The 12,892-nt window shown below is 37.3% G+C and overlaps 1 protein-coding gene across 3 annotated transcripts in view; it reads left to right on the top strand.

The window, feature by feature from the left end:
* Positions 1–12,892, top strand: part of SENP6 (SUMO specific peptidase 6) — a 72,462-nt gene that overhangs the window by 19,159 nt on the left and 40,411 nt on the right. For all 3 annotated transcript variants that reach the window (XM_032681267.1, XM_032681266.1, XM_032681268.1), the window contains exons 3-5: positions 6,433–6,496; positions 6,943–7,085; positions 11,473–11,574. In XM_032681267.1, the coding sequence (XP_032537158.1) occupies positions 6,433–6,496; positions 6,943–7,085; positions 11,473–11,574 (309 nt within the window). The remainder of the gene's footprint in view (positions 1–6,432; positions 6,497–6,942; positions 7,086–11,472; positions 11,575–12,892) is intronic.

The following is a 12,892-nucleotide window of genomic DNA, read 5'->3' as shown; positions in this document are numbered from 1 at the left end:
TTCTGTACAATAAACAGTTTTCCTGTAGCCAGAATTGAATTTTTATTACCTACTTAGATCAGTAATTTGCTTTTATATCTTTGAATTATGCAGAATCTTATCTGGAAACAGAGATAAAAGAGTAGTTGAAAATTGATTTAAACTGGAGATCGTGCCTTTTTTACTTACCCATCCTCTGATACCATTTGAGGCAGCTTCTCACTCCCTCCGAACAGCTACACAGTTTCAGCTGCCCATGTATTTACTTTTGGTAATACCTGGGTTTATTTGTCTTAAAGGCATAGTGGGCTATGAGCATTTTGAAATAATTTATGTATTTTGCTTTTCTGATGCATTTTTATTTTATATAAGAAAACACTGACAAAAGGGAATATTTAGAAAACAAACACCAGTAAACTGTCCTTTTTTCTTCTAAATTCCCTTTAGCCTTAGAACATTTCATATAATTGTTCCAGCATAAAGCTTTGCATCCCCCCAATATTTTGAGTATATTGTGCAGTAAGTAGGTATTCTGACAATTACTTAAATATGTCGTTCTTATTTGCTATGGTGTGCTCATATTTACTACAATGTTTGAATCTTGCTGCATGTCTTTGTGGAGAGAACTGCAAGTCTGAAGCGAGCAGCTGGATGCATCTCATGGTTGTTGTTGAGGCACTGGTATTATAGTGCCTGACCTTGTCACAGCTTTTTGCCCTCTTAGTGGCAGACACACAACAAGTTTGTTTTGAACTAGCCTAAGAACAACATTCCAGCACTTAAAGGATTGGCTGTATTCTTGTATTACCCCATGAGACCTGTGCTAATGTTGTTGGTTAGTACTGGATGTCTACTTGGATTATCTTTCTTCAGTGAATTGAACATAGAGTATGTGACCTCCTACCAAAGCAATTTTTAGAATAGATAGATTTTTTTAAAAGAAGGTGTCCTTTAAACCATTTAATAATGGTAAGGTATCGAGTAATCAACACAAAAAGACTAAGTAATATTTGTACACTGAAGAAGGTTTGGAAAAATTATTGATCACTCAACACTATGTAAGTTTAAAATGATGCTACAGGTGACACTTGTCATGGAACTAGCGTTATGGAAATTCAGAATGATAATTGACAAGTATCTTATCCCAAAGTCAATGCCTACGGATAATATTCAGTCCACTTGAAAGAGTAAAAGTAATATTTTTGATACTCTAAAAGATTTGCTCTACTGAAGACAGCAATCAAGATAGTAGCAAGTGATGTGAGATTTTTCTTGCTTTGTACTGGGAGATCCCACAGGAGAGGAACCTTTACGTAGAACAACAGGAAAAAAGACCAATGGGTCAGTTGAACACATTGAAACCTGTGTAGTCCATCACAGAATAAATGGTGGGAATGATGCGTATCTCATGTAGCAGAACACGTGGAAGGATGGCAGACTTGTGCAAACGTGGCCAAACTAATATATTAAATAACTTGATGTGTGAAATTAACGTGTTACACGATGCTTTCTAGTGTTACATATGATTGTTCTTCAAGTGTCTTGAATAATTTATAGTTACTTCCTTTTTCATATCTGGATAAATGTTTTTGAAATATACCTCAGTATGCTCCACAGTGGTTTTGTAAATGGATGGGCCCAGTTTGCTCTTGGCTGTCATACTGTTTTCTTAATAGTCTAGACTTCTACCTTCCACTGAGATTTGTTCAAGAGCAGCCTTATCAAAAACAATGAATACAAATAAATGGTTCTGGGTTATTTGCACTGTGGTATCCTTTCTTAACTACCATTTTCTTTCAAAAGTTTTAATTTTTTTTCCCTTTTATTTTGGGCGATGAGCTGCTGAATGGAAAAACAATGTACTATTTTATTTATTTCTGTTTGGCTTTTTCCCAGTACTTTTAAAATATGTAATATGTTCGCAAAAAACCCTCCCATATTTATATAGGTGTCTTATGCTTCTTTTTTGAGCTTGTTAGTAAGATACTATAGCCTTTGAAGTGATGAAAACTTTTTGTTCAGAGGCTCAGTTCTTAATTTTTAGTAGTTTTAATTAAGGTTAAATTAACCCTTAATTATGCTTTTTTTTAATGGAATGGCACTGTGAATGAGTTGAATAATACCACTACTTTTCTTGTGCCCCTGATACTGGGGCTTTTTTTTAATGTGCTGCCTACCACCACATAACTTAAAATAAAGAATGTACACAGTGCACTGTGAGGGGAAATCTGGCAACGTCCTGGTTTTATATGTAATAATTTTCAGAAAGAAATTCCAATTAGGTTTGAAACACAGCTGGATCGGTTGGTAGTTGATAGAAATATGCTTGCACCTTATTGGAATGTAACCTCAGTGGTCAACAGAGGTTTAAAGTAAGGCACAAACGAATGCCAGAGCAGAATTGAGGTTTATTCCAAAACACTTAGGTTTAAATACAGCGCTTAAATATGTTACGTGATCTCCCAACCAATGACAATCAAGTATTGATTGAGCATGCGTGAGAACCCGGAAGACTACAACTCCCATGATTCCTTGTCACATTCTTCCTGCCACATTAAAGTTTGGGTGCTTGAAGGTAGTAGTGAAAACATGGTCTAGTAAACTGAGCTATCTAACTAACTGTTGCATTTGAAACATTAAACAAATGGCAAGTGATTAGACATAAGTAAACAGAAATTTTTGTTTTTCTTGTTCAGTGCCTAAATTTGAATGTGTAATTATGCATTCCCTTTTGGAAAGAACTCTATTTAGGTAAATTACTTCTATTTTTTCCCCTTAATTTTAGTAAAAACTTAACATTCATTTGTTATAAAATTTTAATGAAAGTATTGAAAAATTAGAAATTATTGTTCCAATATGAAAATAACCAGGGAATGCGCAGGTTAAAAGCGACAAAGTGTGGAGGCATAGCATTCTCCCAGCACGACCACTGAGGTTTAATTTCAGCAGTGTTAAAAACGTTGCTGACTGGTATAGTGGTTTTTTTTCAGGGCTGTATAAATTGCATCTTTGAAGCAGGCAACTGCAAGCATGTGATACATGAGCAAATAGGCATTACTCAGTTGCTGTCTATTCTGCTCTCTGAAAAAACAGCCTTTCTGGTACTGATGCATTGTGGTGGTTTAACACCAGCTGGGAATTAAACTCCAAATAAGCCACTCTCCTTTCCTCCTGCCCACCTCCAGTGAGAGAGGGACAAAGGCAGACTATGGGTTGAGGTAACAAGCAAACAGCAATGGAGTAAGAAACGCGCAGTAACAGCAACGATATTAATAACAGAAGTATACAGGAGAGAAGGTGCTTTACACACAAAAGGTATTCACCACATTGACTCGCTTCTGCATGGCCACCAAGACAAAGACAAGATTTTGAACGTTCCTGCAGCTCAGCAGTGACACAGGGTTACTCCCGAACAAAGACACTGTGGCAGGCGCTCTCTGCGGCCGACTTTCCCTGTCCTCGAGCCCAAGACAATGAAAAACAATGATGGAGAAACCCCCAAAAGCCAGATCCTCTGTGCCACCCTGACCAGCCCAGCTCAGCCGTGCTCGGCTCCTCCTGACTCCACTCGGCTGGATGCCCACGGCACAGCTGGGCTCCATTCAGCTGGGCTCAGGCTTGCCTCCACCACTCCGTTCCCCACGGCTGCTTCTCGCACTGGTGCCGCGGTGGGCTGTCATGGATGGGTGTTTTAAGGTCGCAGCACCACATGGGCTCAGCTCTTTTGGCCGCTTGGAGTTGCGTTCTTCCCTTGGAGTTGCGTTCTTCCCAGGGGATAGAAGGGACGGGCAGCGGTAGGAGAGGGACAGGCAGCAGCAGGAGAGGGACAGAGTCTGCAGTGCTGGGTCCCAGCAGCTTTCTTAAGGAAGAAAACTGAACAAAATGGTGAACTTCTGGTTTGTTTTTCCTTCCCCCCTGGAAGCCATGCCCCCCAGTGATGATGTGGGTGGTATAGAACAGCATCTTAGCCATGTCCACAGGGCTCAAAGCTCTGTCCCTTGCAGGCAAGCCTAGCGCTTGCATATACTTCGCATTCCTTGAGATCTAAAGATACGGTTTAAAATTTTCAATTCCCTGATATTTTTCTAGTCATGTTGCATCATAAGAGATACTTGTTCACTTTGATTTAAGCACTGGTTCAGTGTTTTGTTAATTTCCCCTGTACTCAGCACTGGTGAGGCCACACCTGGAGTACTGTGTCCAGTTCTGGGCCCCTCAGTTCAGGAAGGATATTGAGATGCTGGAGCAGGTCCAGAGGAGGGCAACTAGGCTGGTGAAGGGACTTGAGCACAAGTCCTATGAGGAGAGGCTGAGGGAGCTGGGGCTGTTCAGCCTGGAGAAGAGGAGGCTCAGGGGAGACCTCATCACTCTCTGCAACTGCCTGAAAGGAGGTTGTAGCCAGGTGGGGGTTGGTCTCTTTTCCCAGGCGGCTATCAGTAAGACAAGAGGGCATGGTCTCAAGTTGTGCCAGGGGAGGTTTAGGTTAGATATTAGAAAGAATTTCTTTCCAGAGAGGGTGATCAGACAAGGGAATGGGCTGCCCAGGGAAGTAGTGGATTCTCCATCTCTGGAGATTTTTAAAAAGAGACTGGATGTGGCACTTAGTGCCATGGTCTAGTAACCGCAGTGGTAGTGGAGCAAGGATTGGACTTGATGATCTCTGAGGTCCCTTCCAACCCAGCTGATTCTATGATTTGCAGTGTGTTGCCTTCTCTCTCAGCATCCCCCTCAAATGCCCTTTGTTAAAGTGGTTGCAGTATTGTGGCATGTTGAAATCCTAAAAGTGTAGCCACAGGACAAAGGCATTTTGAAAATCGTCTTGACTTTTGTATGAACTGAAGCTGAAGAATGAAAATGTTTCTAGAGGTGAAATGATCTGGCTAGGTCAGTACAGTAGGTGAATGCCAGAGCTGCAGATACCGTAGGTTGCTGTTCATATCTGTGCTGCAGGTTTTTCTTTATTCTTTAGGATCTGGAAAACTTCTGAAATTGTTAAATTTGTTGTCTTCTGATGAAGGGTAGAGAAGGCTCAGTGAGCCTTCTTTGAAAGAATAATCTCTCCTGAAACAGAGTTTAAAAAATGTTGCAGTATTTTAGAATTTTAATATCCATGTGTAGTCTGTACAGAAGTACAACTGTACTCTTTTGTCTTTGTTTGAAATTACTGATGATCCACTACGCTGTTCATTTTCCATTGAGCACCTAGAATTGTGGTGGTCTGTAAATGAAGGGGAAATACAGCAATGTGCCACTGTCTGTGTGTTGACATTTACATCATTCTTGCCATATCAAAGGCAACAGTTTGCACAGTTTCAGAGTTTCCAGAAGTTTCAGAGTTTCTCTTTCCTGAAGTTTTGGAGTCTGCAGATCTCACCCTATCAGTCAAGAACTTTTTTCTTTTATTTTATTTGCTGTAAGGATATCTGTATTGTGTAAGGTGGAAAAAATAAATTGTAACATGAAAGGAAATCATTCATTTGAGTGATTACCTAATATATATAAAGAGCTAAAGTCACTGTATATATTGCAGTCAGCATGTCATATCTGCAGCTGAGAAATGTTTCCACCTTCACCTCCATAATTGTTTGTGTAGTTGTTCCCTTGGAACTCCTGGCGTAACTGCTTGTATTCTTAAGTAATTTCTGCCCGAATGATCTTGCTTAAAACTCTCCAAACCATGCAATTACAAGTTGGCTAAAAATTGTGTTGTTTTCTTGTGGCCCAGAGAGAAGTAACCTTATTAGGATTGATGAGAAAGGATTATCTGCAGGTGCTTCTCCGGAAAGCAAGAATATGTTAGCCTAGTCTACCTGCTGTCTGTATAAAATGTGATTGAGGTTCTAATTTAAATACTTAAGATTATTTGAGGGTAATTGCCTATTAATGAAAAGAATACATTCTTTTTTTTTAATCTTCTTCCTCATTTTAATATTTGGGGATTACAGACATTGAAAGTACTAAAGAAACACATTTTAATGAGCAGTAGAACCGAACTGAATATGTTATTTTTAAGAAGAGATATTTTGATAGTAATCGCTATGGGATAAAATTTATTTATATTAAGTTCTTCTCCTAAAACACTATGAAGTTTTCAGTTTTGAACATTGATATGCATGAACAAATTTTGTTTTACAGGTTAATGAAATATTTGACTCAACGTCAGAATAGGGTGTAAACTCTTTTGTGGTGTCAGTAATTGAATTAATCCCTTTAGTTTTGCTTTTTGTGAAATAATTTGATGTGCACTCTGAGTTCAGGTTCACATAATGCATCTGATCACTGTGTCACTTATTTCATGTTCCTGTGGTTTCATGCCTGTAAATACAGTATGTGTATGATGCATTTAAATTTAAAGAGGGAAGAGAAATAAGAAACGCTTTGTGTGTTTAAAATGTTTTGCTTGTACTCTGTTGGATTACAACATATGTGCTTTCCTCTCCCACACCTGTCTAGCGAGGCAAATCTGCTCAGTTTAGATGAGAGCGATGAGCCTTTCAGTCCCAATGAAGAAAGAAAGGTAAGTAATCTCTTTATCTCATGGTGAAAATGTATCTTTAAAGCATGCTAAGTTCTTAAACAATATTGCATAGTCATCTGTGCAGCATTAAAAAATGGACATTTATGTGATGGTTTAGGACCATATGCTCAAGCTGTCTATCTGCCCACCCTTAATGTTTTTGTTCCCATCTTGATTTGTATTGTAGTATGAAAATATAAGCATGAATAACTAACATTAAATTTAGACAATTATTACTATTTTATTATATATAAATTATATATTATATTTTGTTTAGTAAGGAATCCTAGTGGCTAAGGGTTTAGGCAGTGTATTTTACGTGAAATTCAATACAAAAGCAGTTTGAAAAGGAGGCCAAAGTACTGTTTATACTAATAACTTGTAAATAATTTTGTCCTTTTAATTTTATGCAATTATTTTAATGTATGTGAATTCTGTTGTTACAGTCATTTCGTTGTCGGCCTGGAACTATTGGCACTAGCAGTGATTCCATAAAAGCATTTGCAAGGCGTGGCAAAGCTGGAAGCTTCAGACTTTTTAAGGGGAATGCAATCGGCCTCAACATGATGGGAAATAGCAAGAAACTTAGGTAATACATTTAGTTTTATGTTGGCTTGCCTACTTGATCATTGATACAAGTCAATACTAAATGAACAGAATTTCTGGTGTATTTACATTATCTGCTGTGCATTTTGAGGAGCTACACTGTGCTGTGTTTCTCAGTAAAGACAGAAAACTAGATTGTTAAGGTCTTTTCTCTTCCAAAATGTTTAACAGCACATTAGTAAAGTACCAGAAGTCTACGGAAATGGAATTAGAGCATTCGCTGGCATATTTGTCAGTACCTTACAGACATTGCCTGCGTGTGCTATTTTTTCTTCTATACAGTGCTAGCAGATAAAAGAATATTGGTAACATCCCCATCAAGAATCTCTTCTTTCCATGACCATGAATTGCCAAGGTTAACTCAGGATGCATTTTCTGTTTTCCTTGCTGCAAGATAGAATTTAATTTAGGAGTCAGAGACTATATCTTTAAAGGATTCAGCAAATGCCATACTCCTGTATGATAGCTTGAGCTTGTCACTTGCATTTAGTGCTGACAGGAACAGTGTTAAACCATTCAGTGTCATACTTGCTTGTTACTACTGTCCCTAGCTTGTAAGAGACTTATTTCTTTACTTAGCATATAAGAAAAAAATGACATATTCACAGAACTTTCTCAGGGAGCATTTCGTGTTACTGAAGTGCAATCAGTTTGGTGACCTTTGCAGGAAGGAAAAGTTCATAAGATAGCTAGCTATAATTGGAGCAGTCATCGAATATCCAACCTCTGTGTGGCTGCATGAGGGATGTTCTTGTCTTTGTTCTTTCATCTTAGGGATCACCCTAAGAGCATTGTTGGTTAGTGGGACCATTCTTATCACAAAGTCACTCAAGAAAATAAATCCTTGAAGTCCTATGTGATGTGTATCCTCTCCTGCTGTTTTGATCTTGAACCTGATGTCTTGACTAATGGGATGTTATTTGGAACTTTAAAAAGTTGTTTTAAAAATAAATTTTTTTTAATAATGGCGAGTTTTTTGTTATAGGCTAAAAGAGCCTTGCACAGAGGTCTGTTATTTTTCAGCACATTCAAGCACTTCTTTGTCAGCTCTTGCCATCTCTGAACATGGGTACTTCCTTCTGTCCCTCTATTAAATTCTTTTTACATTTACACAAATTACCACAGTACTTCATTGTCCTTGATTTGTGCTGTACAAATAATGTTTTGTGTTTCAGTCTTTTGATTTTTTTTTTTTGTATACACAACACATTTATAAGATTATATCCAGATTTCTGTTTTAATCCTCTTCAAATTTACCAGTTCTTACAGAATCACCCTGGTCATTTCCATTCTTTAGGATTCTGTTCTTGAACATAGACATGAAGATAAAAGTAACTTTTAGAAATCTGTCAAGGCTCCTTTGATCTGGTTTAGTGAAGAAGCCTGTGCATACACATTATATTTGGTTGTTGTTTTGAGTACACCTAACCATTTTAAACAAGTAACTAGAATTTTCCTCTGTCTGGCTGTGGGATTTGTAGTGAAATCCAACATTACTATGTAATTTTTCTTCATTTTCTGTTAAAGCAGGCATACTTCACTGTATCCATTGTTTTGATTAAGTTCCAGAACAGAATTGTTTTTAAAATAAATAGTTACTGAGGTTTTTTTAGATGGTCTAAGCATTTAGATCAGACATTCTGTTAGCTGGACTGGGTCTGCCTTCTGTTGACAAGTAATACATTATAAACCCAAGACCTAGTATGATTTATAAAATTCAACTAAAAGAGTAAAATCTGTGGCATGTAAACAGGCATCTACCCTCTGTCTAGTACTGAGCTGCATACTGAATTTAAATGAAAAATATAAGTATTCTCTTCCTCTTAATAAACTGTCATTGATGAAGAATTTTAGTTGCGAATAATGGATGTGTAGAGGCCATTGTGACAGTTTCTCAGATTTTGGTCTCTGAGTCTGCTTGGAAATGTGATTATGCTCTAAGTGATTATCTTGAATTAATAACTTATTTGTGATAGTGTTGTATCTTTCATAACACATGCATCAATAAAGGTTTGTGGTCTGGTCCCTGCAGTGATGACCAGTGGTGTGTTCACTTTGACATGCACAATGGAAGGTGCTGAATAGTTACTCCATCAGGATTTGAACTCTTCAAGTAGAGAAGATTCTGGAAGTTGATCATGCAGCTAAGCTGCTAAATTAAATACAAGAAGATCAGATACTTGATGTTCTTGATCCGTTGATGGTGATTTTTATCACAATGGTGAAGTCTTTTTTTCCACTTTATTTGCAGAAGAGGCACTAAAAACTTCAGATCAGTGGGGCTTTACTTAAATGAGTAGTATTGTAGTATAATAATCCCTAAAATTCAGAGGGCGAGTGATAGGAAGAAGGGATATGCAAGGACAGCGAGAAGAAGTTTTTGGTGTATATACCCACTTACATCTACAAAAACTTAAACCAACCAAGAAGTTATGGTCTGTTACCTGATTAAGCAAATCCAGTATCAAACTCTAACCTAACCATAACGGTTTTGTTTGTATTTTTTTAATCATGAGGTCTTACTTTAAATTGCTTTTATCTTTGCTAGTTTTCAATAACTTCTGTCAAAATTTCTCAAATTAAGTCCCTTTTACTTTTTTTGGGGTAATGTTTTATTAAAAAAGTTATTTGATGAACAGCAGAATTAATGTACTCTGTAATTGTGTCCAGTGTTTTTGGTTGTGCTTCCGTTACTTCTAGATTCATCCCTTTGCCCAGTGAGGGATTCTTTTGTGCTTTGCCTCTTGAATTTGGGGTGTTAAGAAGTCCATAGGATCAGCTGATCAGCTGATAGAATCTTATAGTGTAACATCAGAGTGCTTCAAGTCATTGTGTGGTTTCTGAGATAACGTTAATGAGACATATGTTGTTAATATATTGTAAGTTCTTTGAGACTTCTAGAACATTTGTTCTTTCCAGGAACTTTCTGACCATTATATCATCCTGGTTTTAATGTCATATCTTAATGAAACTGTGCTGAAACTTGCAAACTCAGGTTTCAGGTCTGATGTGCCCATTTTGCAACTTGCTAAGACTTAATGATTGAATATTCTGATATTTCTCTCTGCGTGGGGTATGTTCTCTTCAGAGAACAAGATTATAGAGCAGATTGCGTTTTACAGCTGTCTGAGTTGGAAATGTCTGACGCCGTATGAACCATTTAGGTCTGCCGTCTAGAATGGTCTGCTTTGACTCAAACCTGATCCCCGAGCAGTCTGTAATACTCTCTTCCAGCACCTACTGGAGTTTCTCACTACCTGAGTGTGAGGCAGAAAGCAGAAGTGCTGCCTTAACATTTTTTTCTACTGTGGGGGCACAAGACAGAGTTTCATAATAATGATAGTTTAGCAAAGCTCAGATCCAACAAATACAAAGATAAAACATGAGATAGGTGTTTAAAGGCTTGCTTGCTTGCTTGCTTGCTTGTTTAAACTCCTTAGGCCTTAAGCCTTTGAGAAGACATTTCTGCACTCTGGTTCTGTTTTCTTTTTCGAAGACATTAAACTGAAAGCCAAAGAGGATTTGAGACACTCTAAAGTATTTAGGGCAAGTAGCTGTCAGCTTTTTATTTTTTGAGTGGCAACATTAAACAGAGAGTTGACTGTAAATTGGTCTGGCTGATCACTGACCAGCTGGAGTTGCATAGTCTTGCCTTGGAAGCATCTGGGATGAATGCGTTTAGTTTCAAGAGGTTGGTGTTTGAATAGGCTGCTATTAGGTTAATTTTCAGGAAGTTGAACTGTTAGATCATTTATAATGTTTCTAAACTTCCTGTTCTAGAAAAGAGAGTTTTACCATTTGGTTTTGATAAGTCTTATTCTGTTATGTTCATGGTTATGTTATGATCAGTCAGATCATAATAGTTATCTTAGGATCAGTCAGAAATGCTCTGAAAGCTTCTAATCTTGACTTATGATATTCCATATAAGGCTCCCAAAAGGGTTTGTAATGCTAAACTGGAATGTAAAAAGCAAACTAACAGTTTGCTCACTTTCATCTTTTGGGGGAATGTAAAGGAAGGATTAGGAATTGGTTGTCAACTTTTTTGAGAATTTTGGTACTTCAGGGTTTTTTTCATTGCTTGTAACAGGACAAACAGCAGGATAGTATTTCTGAGAAATATTATTAATCAGAATGCCTTTTCTTCCAGGAGAAAAAAAATAATATATATTCCTATTTATCTGTTTTATGATAGGGCTGAATGGTTTTATGCCTGTAAAAGAATCCTAACAAGTTGTATTAGTGGTTCAGAAATACTTTGATTTTTGGTTTTGTATGGCTGTTCTTATAAAAGTAGGACACCACAGTTTTTAGCTGACTGTACAAATACACCAGAGTCTTTTCTTAAACATTTTTTTGTATGTTTGCAGTGAAAATGCTCAGAATATGTCTGGTCCTGTAACTGTGGTACATGGCAGACGTTTTCACCATGCGCATGCACAGACAACAGTAGTAAAAACAGCAGCCCAAAGGTAAGACTGATTACATTTGTTTCTCCAGATATTTCAGCTGTAAAAAGTCCTCTCTGGTTTTGTATGTAATGGTTTTTCTTATGCTATGAAGTGTTTTAAGCAAATGTAAGTAATCATATGGCTGCATTCTTGATTATGAGCTTTGATCTTAATTACTAAAGTTTCATGAAATCATTATATTTCAGGAATTATTATCATATAATATTAGAATTTACTCATTTTAAAACACACTATGGCACATAGCAGGAGAGCATCTGCTAACATAAGTATTTTTAGAAAACACTTTGAAATGAACAAACATAGTATGCAGTAGAAATTCACATAACTGACAACATGATCAGCAAATACTAATTTGCAGCAACTCCAGCTTGTATAAGATCCATCTAAAGATTAAATTATAGATCTGTTGATCGCATATAGTCTATACATACAGCATAAAACATATAAACTGGAAAATCTAACAAAAGCAAAATTTTGCGTTTATGTGAGAGGATGACTGGAAACTGGGGAACCTTTCTGAACTATGCTGAATTGAATTTCATTGATTTGGAAACTTGAAACCCCATCAGATTTCTCTAAATTGCAGGGTTGTTTTTAGATGTTTTTAACATGCTTTTCACACCCAGTGCATCAAAAACATATAAGATAACCACTGCTTTAAGGATTTTTTTTTTAAGTTTATCCATTCAGAACTCTTTTTATATTTGAATTGCATGGATTTCCACCATCCCACATGAATGCTGTCTCCTGTCAGTATTGTCTAGCTTCCTTTTTCTGCCTTCTTTTTTTCTCTCTATTTTTTACCATAGATTTTTTGGGGTGGTGGGATCATGTGTAGCTATCCTTTTTTTTCATCCCACTTCCCTCACTTGGATTTGCTAACTTCAGAAAAACAAAGCCCATATACTAATGAGAATAAATTATGTGATCCAAACATGTATTAGTGTAATCTGGCATTGAAGAAACAGAGTGAAAAAGGGGCTTTGCAGTCATAGAATAATAGAATCACTGGACAGTTTGGGTTGGAAGGGTCCTTTAAAGGTCATGTAGTCCAACTGCTCTTCAGTGAGCAGGGACATCTTCAATTAGATCAAGGTTGCTCAGAGCGCCATCCAGCCTGACCTTGAATGTTTCCAGGGATGAGGCATCTATTACCTCTAGGGGCAACCTGTTACAGTGTTTCACCACCTCATTGTGAAGAACTTCTTTCTTCTACCTGATCTGAATCTACCCTCTTTTAGATTAAAACCATTACGCTGTTGAAATAGGCCCTGTTAAACTGTTTGTCCCCATCTTCAGGCCCCCTTCACGTACTGAA

Source organism: Chiroxiphia lanceolata, chromosome 3, assembly GCF_009829145.1.
Source record: "Chiroxiphia lanceolata isolate bChiLan1 chromosome 3, bChiLan1.pri, whole genome shotgun sequence".
Lineage (NCBI taxonomy): Eukaryota > Metazoa > Chordata > Aves > Passeriformes > Pipridae > Chiroxiphia > Chiroxiphia lanceolata.
This window is presented reverse-complemented; position numbering and strand designations above follow the sequence as displayed.